General features: G+C 38.0%; 3 protein-coding genes and 2 pseudogenes across 3 annotated transcripts; all 5 read right to left on the reverse strand.

Moving 5' to 3' along the window:
- Positions 1-378: 378 nt before the first annotated feature.
- LOC149108262 (melanocyte-stimulating hormone receptor-like) lies at positions 379-3,680 on the reverse strand. Its single transcript, XM_089296011.1, has one exon. It carries the CDS (start codon positions 2,239-2,241, stop codon positions 1,291-1,293), a length of 951 nt encoding a protein of 316 aa, XP_089152137.1. The 5' UTR covers positions 2,242-3,680; the 3' UTR covers positions 379-1,290.
- A 329-nt stretch (positions 3,681-4,009) lies between these two features.
- LOC149108263 (adrenocorticotropic hormone receptor-like) lies at positions 4,010-7,633 on the reverse strand (annotated as a pseudogene).
- A 4,993-nt stretch (positions 7,634-12,626) lies between these two features.
- On the reverse strand, positions 12,627-13,985 carry LOC149108264 (adenosine receptor A2a-like; annotated as a pseudogene).
- A 2,245-nt stretch (positions 13,986-16,230) lies between these two features.
- LOC149108265 (melanocyte-stimulating hormone receptor-like) lies at positions 16,231-18,330 on the reverse strand. Its single transcript, XM_089296196.1, has one exon. It carries the CDS (start codon positions 18,095-18,097, stop codon positions 17,147-17,149), a length of 951 nt encoding a protein of 316 aa, XP_089152322.1. The 5' UTR covers positions 18,098-18,330; the 3' UTR covers positions 16,231-17,146.
- An 86-nt stretch (positions 18,331-18,416) lies between these two features.
- LOC149108266 (high-affinity lysophosphatidic acid receptor-like) lies at positions 18,417-21,804 on the reverse strand. Its single transcript, XM_089296197.1, has one exon. The coding sequence runs from the start codon at positions 21,529-21,531 to the stop codon at positions 20,608-20,610; it is 924 nt and encodes a 307-aa protein (XP_089152323.1). The 5' UTR covers positions 21,532-21,804; the 3' UTR covers positions 18,417-20,607.
- Positions 21,805-24,135: the final 2,331 nt, after the last annotated feature.

The raw sequence follows: 24,135 nt of genomic DNA on the forward strand, positions 1-24,135 counted from the left end.
AGACCCTCTTACAACTTCTGACTATAAACTAGGATCACCATAGCAACCAGGAGTGGATTTTGAAGAGACTAGATAAGTACCGGACGTGACTCCCAGAACAATTAGCCAAATGGTCACTATTAGCTACTTTTTAAAATTTTCTTTCCATTTAACATAACGCTAATGAATTATGTGGCTCTTGAGCTGTCTTCAGAACTGAGGGGTTTTTTCAAGTTTTTTACAGCTCACTTTGCTTCACTTAATTTATGTTTTAGGTTTCGCCAATCACGTGATGTTTTGGGTTCCTTTGTTAAAATGTTTAAATAATATGTTCCCTACGTCAATAAATCGTTTAAAAAGTAATAAAAATGTACGCATGGCTGACATATGACAAAGGGGACAGTTTCTTTTTACTTTATTTCCAAGTTAAATCTTGAAAACAAATGCAAATTATTATTAGAGACTATCCAAATACAATTTTAAGATATTTTTGCAAAGCTTGCTAAACGTGAAACTTATCAGTACCATGATCTACACTGATCAGATTTAATATAACTAGCAGAAGAAAATTAAGTCCGATGTGGTTTAAGACAAAAACCCTGACATTGTCTGGCGTCAGTCATTTATAGACCACTTTCGTAGATGGCGGCCAATTATAGATTCTTTTGCAAGTATTAAAATCAGCCAAACTCATTTTGAAGCTGGTAATTCAAAAGAATTTTTACTCTGAAACGAGGTTAGTAAGGCTAATTTAAATGCATACAAAATAATTTGAAATTGGCAGCAATTTACGAAAAGGGTCTATACTACAAGAAGTGTTCTCTGATTCCCGGCAAATAGAAGGAAAATATAAGAAGCACTAACTCAGTAGTGAAAATAAAACGCAGTTTTTTTTTTGTCAGTTTTTTTCCCCCATCGTTGTGCATTCTCTGTGTGTACTGACTTTTCCAAACCGGGCTGTGTTCATTATTTCACAAGTATTTTTCTCTCTAATTCTCCTCATTTCAACTATCTTCGCGTCATTCACGTTAAAAAAACTAAGGAGATGATGCATGTGGTTAATACTGCAAACGGCGGGAAATATTTTTTTACCGATTAAATGTTATAATGAATACCAAACTAATGTTTTGTGATCCTTCATCTGATTGTCAGCCTCATTTCACAAGCTGCCAAATCAAAAGGGAACCTCTTTTGGATGGCCTGTGGCTAATTTAAAATTGAGCGATTCGATCTTAGTTTGCCTTCGATTGCCTTCCCTTATGTTTAACAACATTCCCCTTTTCGAAAATATCTCTTGCAAGTTGCCATCTTTCATTGTGAACCATCAGTCATAAGATTCTCGGTGACGAATAAACGCTTTATTAAGTCTTTCACGATTTTGCGAATCTCGCGATATCGCCAGCAGTAAATGATGGGGTTTAATGAAGAATTCAGGAGAACGAGGAATCCAGACACGTGATTAGCTACCAACAAAGACAATCCAAGACTATCTGCTCTCAGCAGAAAAATGCAGCACAAATTGGGAAGAAAACAAGCAAGGAAAACGATGTAGACAAGCAAAGCATTTATGGTCGACTTCGTTTCTCGGAGTATCCTCATTGTGTGATTGTTTTGTAGTTGAGACTGACTCGCTATTTGATTTCGATGATATCTCACAACTTTATAAATACGGACATATCCCACAGTTGTGACGAGAAGACCGAAAAGTTCAAAAGTAACAACCACCATGTTATTTTGATCAGGAAGCAAAATGAATGAGGAAGAGACAGCCACAACACTTGTTAGCCACAGAGACAACAATGCAATAGCAACACGTTTCGAGGTAACAAGCTCTTGATATCGGAGGTGAAGAAACACGGCCAGAACTCTGTCTACAGCAATAAGGACAATAGTCAAAAATGATGCGCAAGTCAGAAGGTATATCGCAAAATAACACACAGTTAAAATCCTTGGACACAAGAAGTCAAAGTTAAAGTTTCCATTCGCTGCCATTTTCAACATCACTGCGACGATGATTCCAAACATAAGCTGTGCAAACAATCCCACAGCAAAATCAGAGACAGCAAGACTCAGAAACAGCTTCTTAAGAGTAGCGGGTATTGACGAAGCTTTACAAAGGGCGCGAATAACAACAAGATTTCCCAGGGTTGCAACGAGAGAAAATATCAAATTTAAAACGCAAAATATCAACATGAAAGTTCCTTGATGATTGACAAGTTTTGCATTTTCGGCCAATTTCTGACTACAGAGCCGGTGAGCCATGAAGCTTAATTTTAGAGTCCCGTCTTCTAATATATCGCCGTTTTGTTGTTGTTTCTTTTCAGCCACTCGCTATAACCGGGATTTTTTTTTTGTTGATATACTCTTTTTACAGGAACACAATTAGCCACCTGCTCATGATTTAGTCATGAGCGCTTCTTCAACTTTGATCAGCTTGTTTGACGCGTTACACCAGTTAAACATTGGAAAGTAATAATAAAAACGTCATGTTTCCGTGACTGAGGGTTCGCATCCTGTTTTGATAACTGACACATCTCTAAAACACACATCCGTCTATATATCTTGCGTACTGTGGAGCATGATTTTTTTTTTTTTTTGGCGGGAGTTTAATTTTAAGGACTGGCGATATTTTGCAATTTGCGGAACTAATTTATGAGGTTGTGAAAGACTGGTTGTTCGATCTGGGTATCACTGAATTTTGGGGAGTTTCAGAAAGTCACGTTCTCAACATTTTCGGCTTTTTAGTGCAGAGTGCACTATTGGGATGGTTATGGGGGTTGCCTGCCGCTAAGGAACTATGGCGCTAAGGTGTAAACTTTAATGTTTGTTTAATTAATTAATTTCAATTAATTAATTAGTCTAAAGGCAAGGAAGTAGTGGGAGTAGGGTGCGAAAAGTACATGTGTACTCTACGTAAAACACATTCCATCACCATCGCTTAACTTTGAACATCGCAAAGCTATATATTTGTTTCAGGTAACCCCTTGCTCTCCTTGTGGTACCATTCTCCTTAGAACAAAACTAATTTGCCCTAAACGCATGCGTAGATTAGTTAGGGTTCGTGGCTTCTATATTAGGTGAAGGATACATTGCATACGGAATCACGCACAAATGTTGAGTGGTTTTCCTTATGGTAGAGCTCAACATGTAAGACGCAAGCGTTCTAGCATTGTTAGTGTTATACACTATCTTTACACGCAGTATTTTATACATCGTGTCATGTGACCAAGGACGGCAGTTATTTTTCAGGTAGCGCCAATTGTCCCTTTTTATTGCAAAAGTGAAACGTTACTGTGGCTGCGTAGCTTTTAAAATTACAAACAGGTCGGTTCAACAAATATTATCTGCTGTTTTCAATCTACAATAGTGTGCTTGTCAGGGTTCAAATATATTGCTTCTCCTTAGCGACTTGTTTATTTCTTGCCTTAATTGTGTCTGTAAGAGAGACCAAAAAGTTCTCAAGTTAGTGGCTTTAATACTCCGCAAATTGTAAATTTGTAACAAAAGAAACCAGGAAAATGCTCAAATATTGCTGCAGACGCCGTGGCACCTAATGAAAGTTCAAATTAATTTAATCAGTCTTTGAGGAGACTCATTCATATCGGCCAAGTAGCGCTGTTTATCTTCAATACTTTTCGTTGAAAAGCTTCTCAGCCATCAATATCGTTGTGTGTTAATTTTGAATTGTTTTATTGTTAACAACAAAGGTGGCAACAGAAAAAAGTGGTATTTCGTGACTATCTGATAATTAAATTAGTTCTTGTTCATCGGTAAAAATTTGCATTTTTAGTAAAACATCGTCTCTGTTCCGTTACTTCATCACTACATCAGATATTTAACTTTCTTTCATTTATCTCCAAAAAACAAGGACGTCTTCCGTATGTTTTGGAGAAAACAGGGGTGTCATATTACATGGCTTTGCGAGGAAAACAAAAGTATCAAGTTACAAAGTTGGCGTGAAGAGCTAACTTGTCACGTTTGCTGCTTCAGCGTATTGTTGAATTTAAAATGAACGAAAATCAACTTAAAGCACCAGTAGTAATTAATTTGTGCGTAATGTTAGGACCTTGAATGAAAATACAACCTTGAAACATACACACTGCAAAGGGGAAAAGCCGTAGCAGACTACCAAGGTAGACACAAACCGGAAGTGAACCGAGCAGGGGTGAGTACTTATGGGACTACTGTATCAGAGCTATCAATTGCGCTCTGCACTATCTGAGATTGTCTCACTAGTTTATTACAATGCACGGTAATCAGTCACTCTATTACAATAACGTCTTGCCCCAGTGTGGTTGATAGAACCTTCAGACGGTCCTAGCTTTTCTGTAAACTTTTTGGCAGCTATACCTGTAGTGTATCAAGGGCAATTTCATGATCGTCTCATTTAAAGAGACGTTTTAAGTACATGGCATCAACAAGATTGTACATCGTGCATGTGGGGTTTGTAGGTATAATTTCGCCAGCAGGGTTTTTGCGGATCGTGGAAAAAAACTCGCAAAAATTAGAACCCGCAACAATTTTGTGCCACACGGTAATAAGAGCATCGCTTCATGAAAAGTACATAGCTTCAATCATTTATTCCATGACACTTTTCTGTCAGTTGTGTTTTGGTTTGTAATTATTCAGGTTCGACTGAGAATTTCACGAATCCTGGGTCAAGTCTTAGCTCGAACCCTGGCACGAATCCTGAAAGTTTTTCAGTTAAATCTCTCTTTGAGAGATGAGGTACATTGTTGATAAAGATAAATTAAGAAAGGCCATCGTAAGTTTGCCAAAATTTGTCAAATGGACAGAAGCAGCATTAACCATCTGAGCCACGAGTGGTTGTTTCATTGGCCGGTGGCTGAAAAAAACTAATTATTATTTTTTTCTTGCGAGTTGTATTCTGTCGCTTTAGCTGACTACATGTAGAGGAAACCGTGGTGTTATTGTGAAGTTTTTGCATATTTCTGCCGAGTGACAGGAAAATTTACGTGCGTTTAAGGAAGCTGTGTATTCATTAACTTAAGTTATTGCCTCAATCCAGTATCAAATGAGAGCTAATTCTTTATCAATTCAGTCAGTATCTAACTCAATTAATATGAGACGTCGATCTGTGCCAGGGTTTTCATTTGAGAGGGCGGACATTTCGTCCGACTGTTACCAATTTCAGGTTCGGTACTTTGATGCCAAATATTTCAGGGATTTTTCTATTACTGTTTCCATTTTTTTTTTTTTTTCAGTTAAGCATCCCGTAAACTTATTGACTGGAGAATAACAAAGCGGCCTCATTGCTTTATTTTGCTCATCAAGTGGAATATGATTGGTTGCCTTTTGAAATTGAAGTTACCTGGTAAAATGATTCTTCGATCACAGAAACGCTGGAAACAGCGTTTATGAGTGTTTTGTTTATGAGTGTTCTACTCGCGCCTTCACCGCTCGCAAGGCCCCTTTCAGCGCCAGAAGATTCCTTAGAATAGTAAATCTTAGTTACATGATTATCAAATATCACATAATACAAACTACAACCATAAAACAGATATTCACAGAGTTCTAACACAGAGTTCCTAACTAGCAGATGTGTCAATGGCGAGAACTAAATCCCTGTCTCTATGAACCAGATTAAGAAATGCAAAATAAAGTTTTTGCCGTGCTTTTCGCGATTTATGAATATCGTGCAAAACAGTGGGATTAATAACGAATTGAAGAGAGTGCAATGACGTGTTTAGCCTATAAAAGAGACGATTTCTATTCTAATTACAGAGCAGGCATTTGGAAGGTGTCAAGAGAGGAAAATTCTGCTATTGGCCAACAGCACATTTCGAGCCAAGGCTGACTTCGTTTTTTAGAGTTGCCTCTTCTTCTTCAGTGATCGATCACGTTAGGGGTTATGGTGGGTTTCTATTTTACTCTAATGTCGCACAAGTTTATAAATAAAAATACAAATATAACTGAGTCTCGCTTTTTACGAGAATACCAGAAAAACGTAGGTGACAAAAACCGGTAATGAAAGACACCGTGTGGTTTGATACAAAATTGATACAGCACTTGCTTATCACCATGGACACGGGTCACAAGCTCCAAATGTCGGAGATGAAAATATATTGCGAGCCTCGCAGATATCTCACAGTGGGCGATACCGAAAAAATTTCACTATCAATGCACAAACTAAGACGAAATAAAGAAAAATAATACGCGGTAAAATTTGTGCGACAGAGAAAGCCAAATTTAGGGTTAACAGTCGTTGTCGCTACCTCAATTCTCGTGTTACGTAATACAAAGTTTTCCCTTAAAAAGTGGTCTTTACCATTTCGCGGATCTCGCGATATCGCCAACAGTAAACTACCGGGTTTAATGACGCGTTGAGGAGAACTAAGAATACGGACACCTGATAAGCTGCTAAAAACGATAGTCTAAGTCTGTTCACTATTAACAAAATTGTGCAGCATAAATGTGGACCATAACAAGCGAGAAAAACAATATAAACAAACAAGGCGTTGATGGTTGACTTCTTCTGACGAAGTAACTCTACCGCTTGATCATTTTGCCTTTGAAAGTGGCTTTGTATTTGATTCTGATGATATCTCAGAGTTTTGTAAATGTAAATATACGCCACAGTTGTGATGAAGAGGCCGACATATTCAAGCACTTCCGATACTCTGTCGTTGTTATTGGGAAGTAGTATGTATATGGAGGCTGCAGCACCACTTGTCAACCATAGAAATCCCAAGGCTATATTAACACGGTTTGGAGTCACTATTGCTTGATAACGGAGGTGAAGAGAAATTGCCAGGAGTCTGTCGAAAGCGATGATGGTTACGTTCAATAGTGATGCACAAGCCAGCAGAAATAACGAAAAATGGCATAACGTGAACGTTAATGGACAAAACCTGTCAAAGTTTTGGTTTCCACTGGCTTTCGTATGCAGCATCATTGCGAAGGTTATACCAAACGTTGGCTGCGCAAATAATCCCATTGCTAGATCAGAAACGGCAAGACTCAGGAACATTTTCTTTAAAGTAATGGGTATTGACGAGGCTTTCCGCAAGGCCCGAATGACAAGGAGATTTCCAAGGATTGCCACAACAGAAAAGGCCAAGATCAGCACACAAAGAGTTGACATTAAGGTTCCATGATGATGAAGAACTATTGTAAATTCCTCCAACTCCTGAGCGCAAAACGTGGCACCCATGGCGAATCCCAATGTGTGTTATTCGTTCTTTTGGTTCTAATCTTGGTCGAGATGTTTTCGTGAAATCAGTAGTGACAGCAGAAAATTCTTATGCATATTGCTTTTCGAAAGACAATTCTCACAGCAAAGTTGCGTAGTTTGCTTCTATGGTGCGTTTTCATGTCCGTTTGCAGATTGGACGAGGGAATGCTTAGTAAAGCTCCTTTAATAATTAACTATAGCCGTTTTTTTGCAATCGCTCTGCCGGAAGCAAAAATTAACATATTTCAAATTAAGAGGATTCAGGAGTTACCGACTATGCAATTACAGCTGTTTACAACCCCTCGTGTTTACTCGACCTCTGTCATAAAAAAAAACAATTCGGAGTCTTGGGTAAATTGTATTTGGCAAAGTATTTTGAAAGAAACACAAGCAATAAAAAGGCATAGACGGTTTCATGTCACCGTCATTCAATGCAAATTAAATGTGAGGAGTTCGAAGATAACAGAAAAGCGAAAGTGTCGTGAAAATACAAATGCTACAATTAAGAAAATGAATCAAAGCGAAAACGTATAATTGTACACAGGACAATGTTACCAATTAAGCAAACGTTTTGCGCGAGTAAAGTAAACTAATGGGTGTTATGAAAGTGTCTCATCTCTACAGGAGATGGTAAACGATATCGGGAGAAACAGGAAGATTCTCAAGTCTGAAACTAAACAAATCCGAAATTAAAATAAAATTGGTAAGCTCATTAGGCGATAGGGAATCAAACATAAACTTTCAAGGCAAAACGGGCCAGCGAACGGGCTTTTGCAATCTTGAGATTTTTATTGATATTCTTATAATGACAAAGAAAGTGAGAAAAACAAATTCTTATAACAAATACTAAAAGTGTAGTAATATCATTCTTGGCATTTAAAGTTGGTAATACACCTGAGTTATTTGGAAGGTGTCTCACTACAAAAAGTTCAGGTCTATTTTAATAACATTTTCAGGAGTTGTACAGAAGGAAAGCAGGAAGTTTGAAGCACAAGAAATCAACTCGAAGGTTCACATATTCAGCCCGGTTGAGCGCTGCACAACCAATCACAAACTTTGGCAGGAGTGCTAGAAAACATCACTGTTTTCGTGTCTCTTAACATAGCTTCAGCTGATTAACAGAACAAACTATAACACCCCTATTCATTTACCCAGGTTTTAGTCTTCAAAACAATTAACTGCCTCCATATTATTTAAACAAAAACTCTTCATTAACTGTGTCGGTGTTATTAGATTTAGCTTAACATTTCGCCCTTAAGTGTTCAAAGTTTAATTATTTTTACGTACAAGAAAAGGTCGTTTCAATAAAACGGTAATCTGTTATTTCTAATAAACGCCGTTGTGCTTGACGTTGGCAACAGTTGAACACCATCATATTCGTTTTAGGCCCTGTTCAGTACAATTTCGAAACAATTTATTCGCTTAGCTCACTGAGTCAAGATTGTCGGCTTTGGAACGTATTGAAAACGGCTTTGGGATGGCTTTGTAATGGATTTGGATGGATTTCATTCAGAAGCCGAGTTTTTCATGTGCCGAGCCTAATGCATAGATTATTACAACAAATTTGACAATTGTTTAAACGTTTTATTTAAAAACAAATGTAAGTTGTATAAAGCTCAGTTAATTGATTTCGGCGTCGTGGTCGGCAAAAATTGGAATTATATTCGGCGTCTGAAGTGGGAATTAGATTTCATGTACAATCCTGGCGGCAGTTTTAGCATTTTTCATTTAATGATCATTTTGACCGGTGAAACAAACGTTTCCGTTTCGTTAATTTGTTTGAAAATTTCAGTACACGTACCAAAGAATAGCGGGAATGAACTCGATCGCCCGCAGTAAACAATGGTGTCAAATGGTATTTTTTTGTTTTATCATTATGATGCATAACAGGATTGTCAAGAATTTGGGAAAGACAGCAATTTAAGAAACTTAATGTCCTCTTAGTCCGAGGTGAATACCTTGTGTTGTATTTTCTAACTTGCAGAGGGACCAGAAAACAGAAAACATCACAAGCAAAAAAATAGGTGCACAATGCGTATGCGTGCAGGGTTATATTTGGATTTACTGCGCTAGAGTTGAGAGATATTCCATTTATGACCAAAGCACTCTCTTTTAAAATAACTATTTGTGAGTCCAAGTGCTACATTTAAATAAGTTGAAGTGTATTGCAGAGTTTTAGATTGCCGGTGTCCAGATATATGCATATAGTTTTGCGATTACAGATGCCAATCGTAAACTGACCTTGCATGTTCACGTCGTGTTTAACTCTGGCACCGAATGAAAGAATTTTGAGCGTGATCACCAAATGGGACATCTCAGGGCTTGGGGTTTTGATCAGGAGAGAGAGCACTATTAGGTAAAAAAAAAAATTGAATATACTTTTCTATGATGTTTAAACGCCAGGTTTAGCTATATGCTCTCTGTAGCCCTCGAATTCCCCGCCATTTTGACCGCATCTTTTACTAAAATGAAATGAAGGGACAGTACTGCGGATCAGAAAAGGTACATGAAATACGAACTGATTGTGAAAATCACATCAAAAATGCCTGTCAGTTTTCTGAATGTCTTCTGTGAAAGAGAACTTCTCTTCTACAGACGATGTGAATTCAAGTTATCAAGTCCCTCAATCATTATCTCAAATCTAAAAAAAAATGCCGTATGAACGATTGGCTTGTACTTCTGCATAGTCAACTAACATCAGCAAACAAATCACGCTGCGAGTGTTTCAAGAGTGTTTCATAATGCAAAAAAATCAAATAAACTTCACATCTACCGAGCGCGAGGGCCGTACTTAGCTCTTGTTAACCGAGCAGGAGTTCTGTATGGGAGAATCTTGACCGAGGTCGTGAGTACAGACCGAACGCAGTGAGGTCTGTGCACACGACCGAAGTCAAGATTGTCCCATGCAGACTGACTAAGCTCGGTTAATAAGATGTTTATTATATGGCAAACAAGAAAAATTTAATTCGTTTAAATGTCACTGGTTTGTACTAGCTGACATTTTGCTTGCAAACGGCGATGAGCCGAACTCAATTCTGCCAAACTTTGCTCGTCCTCTATCCTTTTCTCTCATCAGGCTTTTTGGCAATTCCATAAATAAATAAATAATCTTCGAAGGAAAATTTTTGCATTTTAGTTTGCAACTTTTTCACCGCAAAATGTAACCGGTCTAGATGCCGGTCTAGATGGGAAAATCTAGACCGCTTTCAATATCGATTTCAGCCAATCTAAGTCGTGAATTCGGTAGTTCCCAGTCCTTGTGAGACACAGCCATATAATAATGGGAAATATTGGCCCAAGGTCGTGGCAATACATACTAAGCATTTGAAACGTACATACGATGTTATTTAATAGCAATGAAATCACGACTACGACGTATATAGCAAAGATTAATCATACGTGCATATGGCAGTCTACAAGTTACATATATTCCTTCTCGCAAATGTTTAGACAGCTGTGCTTCTTTGCTTTCCTCCCGTGTCAGTTTTGCGCCTAAATTTACATTTATTACAGTGCGACTACTCGCGCTAACCAACCAGAACGTTACTTGAGAACAAAGGATAGCGATAGATCGTAACAAAATTGAAAACCCAACAAAGTGCAAGGTGTTACGAACCTCCCAGGGAACTTTCCACTTAATGATTCTTTAGTTTCGATCCTAAATTTTGTACGCTTTTCAACGGTTTCGGTTTGATTGTCGCATAATGAGTTTCCAAGCTATTTTTCTAGCGAGATTTATAGTTATGATAATTAACAATTAGACCGTAGCCCGTAAGGGCTACGGGTCAATAGCCCATGAGACGAAGCCGAATGGGCTGTTGACCCGTGGCCCTTAACGGCGAAGGGTCTAATTGTTTTAGTATCACCCAACTAGTCGGTCAGAAAAGGTAATAATAAAGTTAGCAAATACAAGTTGAAGAAATATTTATTTGGGAATAAAACGAAAGAAAGCGTCACGCTCGATTGCGCCAATTTCGCTACTCGATGACTATTACTAATAGTCCTCTAGTAGCGTAGCCAATCAAAATGCAGGATTTGCATTAGTCCACTAGGTGGGTGATACTAATGGCTGATAGTGTACAAGTAGCTCAGCCAATCAGATTGTATCATTTGCATAAGTATACTAGTAGAATTCTAATAAACATTAGTATCACCCAACTAGTGGACTAATGCAAATCTTGCATTTTAATTGGCTACGCTACTAGAGGGACTATTAGTAATAGTCCTCGAGTAGCGAAATTGGTGCAAACGAGCGTGACGCTTTCTTTCGTTTTATTCCCAAATAAATATATCTTCAACTTGCATTTGCTAACTTTATTATTGCCTTTTCTGTCCGACTGCAGTGGCACGCCGCTATAACGAACCCCGCTATAACGAAGACCCCGTTATAACGAACAACAGTTGAAAGGCCGGCAGAATTACAGTAGAATATGTGGAAACAAACCCCGCTATAACGAAATCCCCGCTATAACGAATAGATTTTGACGGTCCTAATGCACAATTTACCCCGCTATAACGAATATTTTGTACTCAGGATCTAGCTTTTAACCTCGCATTCTAAAACCTCACCAATAGATGCATCCCAGATGTCTTTGTACGCATGGAAGCCTCGAATACACGATCCAAACGTAGCGTTTGTGCTTGCGCTCATCACTAAACACTTGACCTAAAAAGCGGATGCGTTTGTAATAAGAAAAAACTGTTCGAACGTGTCGCTGTTATCTTTCAATCTCTTCAAGAACTCGTTACCTAGCACGTGACCAAATTTGCCCGTGAGAAAATAAACAGAACATACGGGGAAGTCTAGCAATTGACACGAGAAGAATCAGCCAACATGGAGAGTCCTGAAAAAACGGGCCTTTCCGATGAAATAAGCGAGATTAGTTCGAACGAAAAAATCGGGAATGTGGCTACACTGATTGTCAGCGCGTTACACTTACAGTTTACAGTATCAAATGAATAAAAGTAATGATTTCTACGTGTAGTATCGAATTTTTGGTAATTTTAAATTACCCCGCTATAACGAATATTTTTCCAGTTAACCAGATAATTCGTTATAACGGGGTCTTCGTTGTAACGAAGACCCCGCTATAACGAACAATTTTTTCGGTACCGTGGCACTTCGTTATAGCGGGGTTCCACTGTAGTTGGGTGATACAAAAAAAATTAGACCCTTCGTCCTCAAGGGGCACGGGTCATTCGCCTCATGGGCTATTGACCCGTAGCCCTTGCGGGCTACGGGTCTAATTGTTTATTAGTAGAATTCTTCTAGTATACTAATGTAAATGCTGTAATCTGATTGGCTGAGCCATTGCACACTTTCAGCCATTAGTGTGCAGTGGCTTGGTAAGGTCGACAAAATTGCAACGTTTCCTCGTTTCTCCGAAGTTTAGAAAGAACATTTAGAAACAAATGAATAGACTAAATGGAGGGCATTTATGATTTTTTGATTTAAAAAAGCACGAAATTTTAGGAAGAAACTGAAAGCAATTTGAAAACGAAGCATACAATTTTGCACAACACCAAAATCCATAATGTCACTATCATTGTCATGAATACGTTTTTTGAAGTTTCATCAGAAGACGGTGAAAAAACGAACTTTTCTTTATCTAGCGTTCATGTTTAGGTGAACGGAACTGCTTTCTTTACTGTCCTTTTGACGATTTCGCGAATCTCACGATATCGCCAGTAGTAAATTAGCGGGTTTAACGAAGAGTTGAGGAGAACTAAGAATACTGTGACATGTTTAGCTACTAAAAAAGACATTCGAAATCTATCGGCTTCCCCCAAAAAACCAGAAAATAAATTAGGCATGTTGCAAACGAGGAAAACAACATAGATAAACAAAACATTAAAAGACGATTTCTGCTCCCGTTGTACCTCCATCGCTTGATCTGGCAGCGCCTCAGTTTGATTTTGAATCTGATTCCGATGATATCTCACAACTTTGTAGACAAAAATATAGGCCACGGTTGTCACGAGAATCCCTGAAAGTTCAGTCACTACAGATACGTAGTTATTGTGGCTTGGAAGCAAAATAGACACGGATGCAAAGACACCACTTGTTAGCCATAACGAGATCAAGCCAAGAACAACACGATTCTGAGTCACGAGTTCTTGATATCTCAGATGGAGACAGATAACCAGAAGTCAATCGACAGCGATGGCTGTTACATTTAAGAAGGATGCACAAGCCAAAAGAAATACACAGAAATAATAAGCAGTTAAAAATGTTGGACAGAAAAAGCTTTCACTCGCTGACACCTTCAACATCAGTGCGCTGACGACAGCAGACGCGAGCTGTGCAAACACTCCGACGGCAAGATCAGACACAGCAAGACTCAGAAACATCTTCTTTAACGTAGCAGGTATCAACGAGGCTTTCCATAGGGCGTGAATAGAAAGGACATTTCCGAAGATTGCCAGGAAAGAAAACAATAAGTTCACAACACAAAATACTATTACGAAAGGTTCGTTAAATTGAACAAGTTTTGCGTGTACTTCCAGCTTCTGAGTACAAAACGAGGCAACCATGGCAAACGTTGATATTCCGATGGCCGTCAAATCAAGAGTATTTTTAGGTCGGGCAGCAAAACTTTAAACCAAAAAGACAAGCTGTTCATCAAAAGACAATTGTAATCAAGACAACTAATATAATCGCTTGCTAGGGCAAAAACTTTTTTTTTATTTGTTTTTCAAAGCTTTTGTTTAAAGCTCAATATATTTTTTACACCAAAACTTCTGTTCTTTTATAGATCTTGACAACAAAGCATTCAATGTGGTGTCTCCGATCTGTTTGTTTGCACTTTTCACATTAATGTTTTGAGACTTTTATCACAAAGCACAACAACTACGTCAAAAGACGGAAATGACAACCAGCCAAATTCAAATAAATTCGCACGAAAACGCGAGAAAATGAGCATTATAGGTTTAAGCAAGTTAAAAAGCTATCGTCGAAAGATTTGGTTCTTAACGTAACTAGCATCGAAAAAGACGTAGCTAAAATAAATCCGAATCAACGGCCGGGGATATCTAAAAAGTGTCATCCGAGAAATAAATAATTATTATCGCTAGGTTTGAACAAAATATACATAAGCTGTAAACTCATCAGTGATCAGTGATATTTAGGATCATAATACTCAATCATTCAATAACTGAAGGCCAAAGAGAACAGACATTTGTTTGCATTTAGAGATGTAGTATATTTAGTAGATGCAATGTCTACATGCTTCAACGTAACGCTATTGGTCCATTTAGCAAAAAGGTCGCTATGCTTTGTTCCACGCTAAAATTCTCATTGGTTAGTTTTCTTTTCATGACGATTAAACACAGAAATTCAATGCTACTTCCGATTTTCGAAGTCTTGAAGTTTGTAAAACGAACAGAGGCAAATCAAATTACAAGCTGATGAATTGCAATCCAGCTTGCCAAAACTCTTGACCCCCTTTTTACCAATAAATGAACTTTGTCCTCACTTACCCCTCCCCACCCACAACACACTGACGATGTTTTTCCATCAAACGCGGGCCCAAGATTCCTATATTGTGTTAGTAGCGAGGGAGACGTGGGGAGGGCAGAAAATTTTTAGGCTGTTTGGATTTATATTTTCTTGTCGAGATGGCCTTACGTATTTTGCCCCTAAAAGAGCAAAACTCGACCCTAAAATTACGCGTTTTTCGAGTAACCCTAGCAAGCCAAATTAATTTCGCGCCGCGATCTTTATCTCGAACATTGATCTGGAAAAGTTTGCGTGTGTGATTGTCTCCAGTAAAATAGTCTTTCGGTCTCTAAGATTAGTTATTGTAATTGAAAATAGGATGCAGCCTGCAAACGAGCATTTTAAAGCAGATGTCTATTCTGAATAATAAATCATAGATACATCTTGGCGGTTAGCGAGCACAGACAACGCACGCAACAAAATATCAGATAATAAATCGACATCGAGGAAAATCTTTGGGAAAACTGGTAGAATACATATTGATGTAATACTTGGAGTAATTTCTTACCTTAAATTAGCCTGTCTGGATATGAAATGGGCTAATTTGTTAACCTCACTTGCAGACTTAACGTAGCGTGTACAAAACACTCCCAAATGTCGCCACTTAGGTTCAATTGTTTCTGAATACTACATGTATTTAATGAATTCACATGAGCACAATACGACTACCAGCACCTTAATTACCATAAACATGTTGTACATATAAAACACAGAATGTGTGTTTTTCATCGCAATAAAGCCTGTTTGATCATTCCCTCGAGGCGTGAAACTCCGAGTTACAGCCACCTTATGTACAGTGGAACCAAGTGTTGCGATCACCCCGCTTATAGGTCCCTACAATGGGATTCCTCTTCATCCAATATGGCAAAATATAAAGCTTTAGAAAGTCGTAGTTTTTCCGTTTTGTTATCCTTCTCTAATGCGATCCCTTTACTCCATTTCAAAAAGGTGAATGCAATCTTCATTCAATACCTCGCTAAAGATAAAAACATAGGCAAATTTAATTTATTTTATCATTCTCTGTCACTCTTTTCACCGTAGTTCACATATGTCATTTATTTTCCACTGCTAGGATATAATGAGGAAAGGGGTGTACAAGAAGATCTTATAGCTGCAAGGAGTAAAGAAATCAAATTTTCAACGAACAACTGAAAAAAAATGAAGAAGGCGTAGCACGTAAAGACCCTCTTACAACTTCTGACTATAAACTAGGATCACCATAGCAACCAGGAGTGGATTTTGAAGAGACTAGATAAGTACCGGACGTGACTCCCAGAACAATTAGCCAAATGGTCACTATTAGCTACTTTTTAAAATTTTCTTTCCATTTAACATAACGCTAATGAATTATGTGGCTCTTGAGCTGTCTTCAGAACTGAGGGGTTTTTTCAAGTTTTTTACAGCTCACATTTCTTCACTTAATTTATGTTTTAGGTTTCGCCAATCACGTGATGTTTTGGGTTCCTTTGTTAAAATGTTTAAATAATATGTTCCTTACGTCAATAAATCGTTTAAAAAGTAATAAGAATGTACGCATGGCTGACATATGACAAAGGGGACAGTTTCTTTTTACTTTATTTCCAAGTTAAATCTTGAAAACAAATGCAAATTATTATTAGAGACTATCCAAATACAATTTTAAGATATTTTTGCAAAGCTTGCTAAACGTGAAACTTATCAGTACCATGATCTACACTGATCAGATTTAATATAACTAGCAGAAGAAAATTAAGTCCGATGTGGTTTAAGGCAAAAACCCTGAAATTGTCTGGCGTCAGTCATTTATAGACCACTTTCGTAGATGGCGGCCAATTATAAATTCTTTTGCAAGTATTAAAATCAGCCTTACTAAACTCATTTTGAAGTTGGTAATTCAAAAGAATTTTTACTCTGAAACGAGGTTAGTAAGGCTAATTTAAATGCATACAAAATAATTTGAAATTGGCAGCAATTTACGAAAAGGGTCTATACTACAAGAAGTGTTCTCTGATTCCCGGCAAATAGAAGGAAAATATAAGAAGCACTAACTCAGTAGTGAAAATAAAAGGTAGTTTTTTTTTCTCAGTTTTTTTCCCCCATCGTTGTGCATTCTCTGTGTGTACTGACTTTTCCAAACCGGGCTGTGTTCATTATTTTACAAGTATTTTTCTCTCTAATTCTCCTCATTTCAACTATCTTCGCGTCATTCACGTTAAAAAAACTAAGGAGATGATGCATGTGGTTAATACTGCAAACGGCGGGAAATATTTTTTTACCGATTAAATGTTATAATGAATACCAAACTAATGTTTTGTGATCCTTCACCTGATTGTCAGCCTCATTTCACAAGCTGCCAAATCAAAAGGGAACCTCTTTTGGATGGCCTGTGGCTAATTTAAAATTGAGCGATTCGATCTTAGTTTGCCTTCGATTGCCTTCCCTTATGTTTAACAACATTCCCCTTTTCGAAAATATCTCTTGCAAGTTGCTATCTTTCATTGTGAACCATCAGTCATAAGATTCTCGGTGACGAATAAACGCTTTATTAAGTCTTTCACGATTTTGCGAATCTTGCGATATCGCCAGCAGTAAATGATGGGGTTTAATGAAGAATTCAGGAGAACGAGGAATCCAGACACGTGATTAGCTACCAACAAAGACAATCCAAGACTATCTGCTCTCAGCAGAAAAATGCAGCACAAATTGGGAAGAAAACAAGCAAGGAAAACGATGTAGACAAGCAAAGCATTTATGGTCGACTTCGTTTCTCGGAGTATCCTCATTGTGTGATTGTTTTGTAGTTGAGACTGGCTCGCTATTTGATTTCGATGATATCTCACAACTTTATAAATACGGACATATCCCACAGTTGTGACGAGAAGACCGAAAAGTTCAAAAGTAACAACCACCATGTTATTTTGATCAGGAAGCAAAATGAATGAGGAAGAGACAGCCACAACACTTGTTAGCCACAGAGACAACAATGCAATAGCAACACGTTTCGAGGTAACAAGCTCTTGATATCGGAGGTGAAGAAACACGGCCAGAACTCTGTCTACAGCAATAAGGACAATAGTCAAAAATGATGCGCAAGTCAGAAGGTATATCGCAAAATAACACACAGTTAAAATCCTTGGACACAAGAAGTCAAAGTTAAAGTTTCCATTCGCTGCCATTTTCAACATCACTGCGACGATGATTCCAAACATAAGCTGTGCAAACAATCCCACAGCAAAATCAGAGACAGCAAGACTCAGGAACAGCTTCTTAAGAGTAGCGGGTATTGACGAAGCTTTACAAAGGGCGCGAATAACAACAAGATTTCCCAGGGTTGCAACGAGAGAAAATATCAAATTTAAAACGCAAAATATCAACATGAAAGTTCCTTGATGATTGACAAGTTTTGCATTTTCGGCCAATTTCTGACTACAGAGCCGGTGAGCCATGAAGCTTAATTTTAGAGTCCCGTCTTCTAATATATCGCCGTTTTGTTGTTGTTTCTTTTCAGCCACTCGCTATAACCGGGATTTTTTTTTGTTGATATACTCTTTTTACAGGAACACAATTAGCCACCTGCTCATGATTTAGTCATGAGCGCTTCTTCAACTTTGATCAGCTTGTTTGACGCGTTACACCAGTTAAACATTGGAAAGTAATAATAAAAACGTCATGTTTCCGTGACTGAGGGTTCGCATCCTGTTTTGATAACTGACACATCTCTAAAACACACATCCGTCTATATATCTTGCGTACTGTGGAGCATGATTTTTTTTTTTTTTTTTTTTGCGGGAGTTTAATTTTAAGGACTGGCGATATTTTGCAATTTGCGGAACTAATTTATGAGGTTGTGAAAGACTGATTGTTCGATCTGGGTATCACTGAATTTTGGGGAGTTTCAGAAAGTCACGTTCTCAACATTTTCGGCTTTTTTATTACAATGCACGGTAATCAGTCACTCTATTACAATAACGTCTTGCCCCAGTGTGGTTGATAGAACCTTCAGACGGTCCTAGCTTTTCTGTAAACTTTTTGGCAGCTATACCTGTAGTGTATCAAGGGCAATTTCATGATCGTCTCATTTAAAGAGACGTTTTAAGTACATGGCATCAACAAGATTGTACATCGTACATGTGGGGTTTGTAGGTATAATTTCGCCAGCAGGGTTTTTGCGGATCGTGGAAAAAAACTCGCAAAAATTAGAACCCGCAACAATTTTGTGCCACACGGTAATAAGAGCATCGCTTCATGAAAAGTACATAGCTTCAATCATTTATTCCATGACACTTTTCTGTCAGTTGTTTTTTGGTTTGTAATTATTCAGGTTCGACTGAGAATTTCACGAATCCTGGGTCAAGTCTTAGCTCGAACCCTGGCACGAATCCTGAAAGTTTTTCAGTTAAATCTCTCTTTGAGAGATGAGGTACATTGTTGATAAAGATAAATTAAGAAAGGCCATCGTAAGTTTGCCAAAATTTGTCAAATGGACAGAAGCAGCATTAACCATCTGAGCCACGAGTGGTTGTTTCATTGGCCGGTGGCTGAAAAAAACTAATTACTTTTTTTTTCTTGCGAGTCGTATTCTGTCGCTCTAGCTGACTACATGTAGAGGAAACCGTGGTGTTATTGTGAAGTTTTTGCATATTTCTGCCGAGTGACAGGAAAATTTACGCGCGTTTAAGGAAGCTGTGTATTCATTAACTTAAGTTATTGCCTCAATCGAGTGTCAAATGAGAGCTATTTCTTTATCAATTCAGTCAGTATCTAACTCAATTAATATGAAACATCGATCTATGCCAGGGTTTTCATTTGAGAGGGCGGACATTTCGTCCGACTGCTACCAATTTCAGGTTCGGTACTTTGGTGCCAAATATTTCAGGGATTTTTCTATTACTGTTTCCATTTTTTTTTTTTTCAGTTAAGCATCCCGTAAACTTATTGACTGGAGAATAACAAAGCGGCCACATTGCTTTGTTTTGCTCATCAAGTGGAATATGATTGGTTGCCTTTTGAAATTGAAGTTACCTGGTAAAATGATTCTTCGATCACAGAAACGCTGGAAACAGTGTTTATGAGTGTTTTGTTTATGAGTGTTCTACTCGCGCCTTCACCGCTCGCAAGGCCCCTTTCAGCGCCAGAAGATTCCTTAGAATAGTAAATCTTAGTTACATGATTATCAAATATCACATAATACAAAATACAACCCTAAAACAGATATTCGCAGAGTTCTAACACAGAGTTCCTAACTAGCAGATGTATCGATGGCGAGAACTAAATCCCTGTCTCTATGAACCAGATTAAGAAATGCAAAATAAAGTTTTTGCCGTGCTTTTCGCGATTTTATGAATATCGTGCACGATATCAGCAGAAGTAAACAATGGAATTAATAAGGAATTGAAGAGAGTGCAATGACGTGTTTAGCCTATAAAAGAGACGATTCCTATTCTAATTACAGAGCAGGCATTTGGAAGGTGTCAAGAGAGGAAAATTCTGCTATTGGCCAACAACACATTTCGAGCCAAGGCTGACTTCGTTTTTTAGAGTTGCCTCTTCTTCTTCAGTGATCGATCACGTTAGGGACTATGGTGGATTTCTATTTTATTCTAATGTCGCACAATTTTATCAATAAAAATCCAAATATAACAGAGTCTCGCTTTTTACGAGAATACCAGAAAAACCTAGGTGACAAAAACCGGTAAAGAAAGACACCGTGTGGTTAGATACAAAATTGATACAGCACTTGCTTGTCACCATGGACACGGGTCACAAACTCTAAATGTCGGAGATGAAAATATATTGCGAGCCTCGCAGATATCTCACAGTGGGCGATACCGAAAAAATTTCACTATCAAGGCACAAACTAGGACGAAATAAAGAAAAATAATACGCGGTAAAATTTGTGCGACAGAGAAAGCCAAATTTAGGGTTGACAGTCGTTGTCGCTACCTTAATTCTCGTGTTACGTAATACAAAGTTCTCCCTTAAAAGTGGTCTTTACCATTTCGCGGATCTCGCGATATCGCCAACAGTAAACTACCGGGTTTAATGACGCGTTGAGGAGAACTAAGAATACGGACACCTGATAAGCTGCTAAAAACGATAGTCTAAGTCTGTCCACTATTAACAAAATTGTGCAGCATAAATGTGGACCATAACAAGCGAGAAAAACAATATAAACAAACAAGGCGTTGATGGTTGACTTCTTCTGACGAAGTAACTCTACCGCTTGATCATTTTGCCTTTGAAAATGGCTTTGTACTTGATTCTGATGATATCTCACAGTTTTGTAAATGTAAATATACGCCACAGTTGTGATGAAGAGGCCGACATATTCAAGCACTTCCGATACTCTGTCGTTGTTATTGGGAAGTAGTATGTATATGGAAGCTGCAGCACCACTTGTCAACCATAGAAATCCCAAGGCTATATTAACACGGTTTGGAGTCACTATTACTTGATAACGGAGGTGAAGAGAAATTGCCAGGAGTCTGTCGAAAGCGACGATGGTTACGCTCAATAGTGATGCACAAGCCAGCAGAAATAACGAAAAATGGCATAACGTGAACGCTAATGGACAAAACCTGTCAAAGTTTTGGTTTCCACTGGCTTTCGTATGCAGCATCATTGCGAAGGTTATACCAAACGTTGGCTGCGCAAATAATCCCATTGCTAGATCAGAAAAGGCAAGACTCAGGAACATTTTCTTTAAAGTAATGGGTATTGACGAGGCTTTCCGCAAGGCCCGAATGACAAGGAGATTTCCAAGGATTGCCACAACAGAAAAGGCCAAGATCAGCACACAAAGAGTTGACATTAAGGTGCCATGATGATGAAGAACTATTGTAAATTCCTCCAACTCCTGAGCGCAAAACTTGGCACTCATGGCGAATCCAGATGTGTATTATTCGTTCTTTTTGTTCTAATCTTGGTCGAAATGTTTTCGTGAAATCAGTAGTGACAGCAGAAAATTCTTATGCATATTGCTTTTCGAAAGACAATTCTCACAGCAAAGTTGCGTAGTTTGCTTCTATGGTGCGTTTTCATGTCCGTTTGCAGATTGGACGAGTGAATGTTAAGTAAAGCTTCTTCAATAATTAACTAAAGCCGTTTTTTTGCAATCGCTCTGCCGGAAGCAAAAATTAACATATTTCAAATCAAGAGGATTCAGGAGTTCTTTTTATTTGTTTTACATGTGAGTCAATTATTACCGACTATGCAATTACAGCTGTTTACAACCCCTCGCGTTTACTCGACCTCTGTCATAAAAAAAGAAAAAAAAAATCGCAGTCTTGGGTAAATTGTATTTGGTAAAGTATTTTGAAAGAAACACAAGCAATAAAAAGGCATAGACAGTTTCATGTCACCGTCATTCAATGCAAATTAAATGTGAGGAGTTCGAAGATAGCAGAAAAGCGAAAACGTATAATTATACACAGGACAATGTTACTAATTAAGCAAACGTTTTGCGCGAGTAAAGTAAACTAATGGGTGTTATGAAAGTGTCTCATCTCTACAGGAGATGGTGAAACGATATGGGGACAAACATGAAGATTCTCAAGTCTGAAACTAAACAAATCCGAAATTAAAATAAAATTGGTAAGCTCATTAGGCGATAGGGAATCAAACATAAACTTTCAAGGTAAAACGGGCCAGCGAACGGGCTTTTGCAATCTTGAGATTTTTATTGATATTCTTATAATGACAAAGAAAGTGAGAAAAACAAATTCTTATAACAAATACTAAAAGTGTAGTAATATCATTCTTGGCATTTAAAGTTGGTAATACATCTGAGTTATTTGGAAGGTGTCTCACTACAAAAAGTTCAGGTCTATTTTAATAACATTTTCAGGAGTTGTACAGAAGGAAAGTAAGAAGTTTGAAGCACAAGAAATCAACTCGAAGGTTCACATATTCAGCCCGGTTGAGCGCTGCACAACCAATCACAAACTTTGGCAGGAGTGCTAGAAAACATCACTGTTTTCGTGTCTCTTGACAGAGCTTCGGCTGATTAACAAGACAAAATATAACACCCCTATTCATTTACCCAGGTTTTAGTCTTCAAAACAATTAACTGCCTCCATATTATTTAAACATAAGCTCTTCATTAACTGTGTCGGCGTTATTAGATTTAGCTTAACATTTCGCCCTTAAGTGTTCAAAGTTTAATTATTTTTACGTACAAGTAAAGGTCGTTTCAATAACATCTAAAACCTATCTCCGGCTTAACTGAAAAAAAAAAAAACGGTAATCTGTTATTTCTAATAAACGCCGTTGTGCTTGACGTTGGCAACAGTTGAACACCATCATATTCGTTTTAGGCCCTGTTCAGTACGATTTCGAAACAATTTATTCGCTTAGCTCACTGAGTCACGATTGTCGGCTTTGGAACGTGTTGAAAACGGCTTTGGGATGGCTTTGTAATGGATTTGGATTGATTTCATTCAGAACCCGAGTTTTTTATGTGCCGAGCCTAATGCATAGATTATTACAACAAATTTGACAATTATTTAAACGTTTTATTTTAAAAAAATGTAAGCTGTATAAAGTCCAGTTAATTGATTTCGGCGTCGTGGTCGGCAAAAATTGGAATTACATTCGGCGTCTGAAGTGGGAATTAGGTTTCATGTACAATCCTGGCGGCAGTTTTAGCATTTTTCGTTCAATGATCATTGTGACCGGTGAAACAAACGTTTCCGTTCAGTTATTTTGTTTGAAAATTTCAGTACACGTACCAAAGAATAGCGAGAATGGACTCGATCGCCCGCAGTAAACAATGGTGTCAAATGGTCATTTTTTTTAATCATTATGATGTCATAACAGGATTGTCAAGAATTTGGGAAAGACAGCAATTTAAGAAACTTGATGTCCTCTTAGCCCGAGGTAAATACCTTGTGTTGTATTTTCTAACTTGCAGAGGGACCAGAAAACAGAAAACATCACAAGCAAAAAAATAGGTGCACAATGCGTATGCGTGCAGGCTTATATTTGGGTTTACTGCGCTAGAGTTGAGAGTTATTCCATTTATGACCAAAGCACTCTCTTTTAAAATAACTATTTGTGAGTTCAAGTGCTACATTTAAATAAGTTGAAGTGTATTGCAGAGTTTTAGATTGCCGGTGTCCAGATATATGCATATAGTTTTGCGATTACAGATGCCAATCCTAAACTGACCTTGCATGTTCATGTAGTGCTTAACTCTGGCACCGAATGAAAGAATTTTGAGCGTGATCACCAAATGGGACATCTCAGGGCTTGGGGTTTTGATCAGGAGAGAGAGCACTATTAGGTAAAAAAAAACATTGAATATACTTTTCTATGATGTTTAAACGCCAGGTTTAGCTATATGCTCTTTGTAGCCCGCGAATCCCCCGCCATTTTGACCGCATCTTTTACTAAAAAGAAATGAAGGGACAGTACTGCGGATCAGAAAAGGAACATGAAATACGAACTGATTATGAAAATCACATTAAAAATGTCTGTCAGTTTT

This window comes from Orbicella faveolata, unplaced genomic scaffold (genome assembly GCF_042242905.1).
Source record: "Orbicella faveolata isolate gen_17 unplaced genomic scaffold, um_ofav_v1 contig_26, whole genome shotgun sequence".
Lineage (NCBI taxonomy): Eukaryota > Metazoa > Cnidaria > Anthozoa > Scleractinia > Merulinidae > Orbicella > Orbicella faveolata.

Coding starts and splice junctions, on each gene's coding strand:
- LOC149108262 (XM_089296011.1), bottom strand. CDS start 2,241: ATGGCTCACCGGCTCTGTAGTCAGAAATTGGCCGAAAATGCAAAACTT.
- LOC149108265 (XM_089296196.1), bottom strand. CDS start 18,097: ATGGCTCACCGGCTCTGTAGTCAGAAATTGGCCGAAAATGCAAAACTT.
- LOC149108266 (XM_089296197.1), bottom strand. CDS start 21,531: ATGAGTGCCAAGTTTTGCGCTCAGGAGTTGGAGGAATTTACAATAGTT.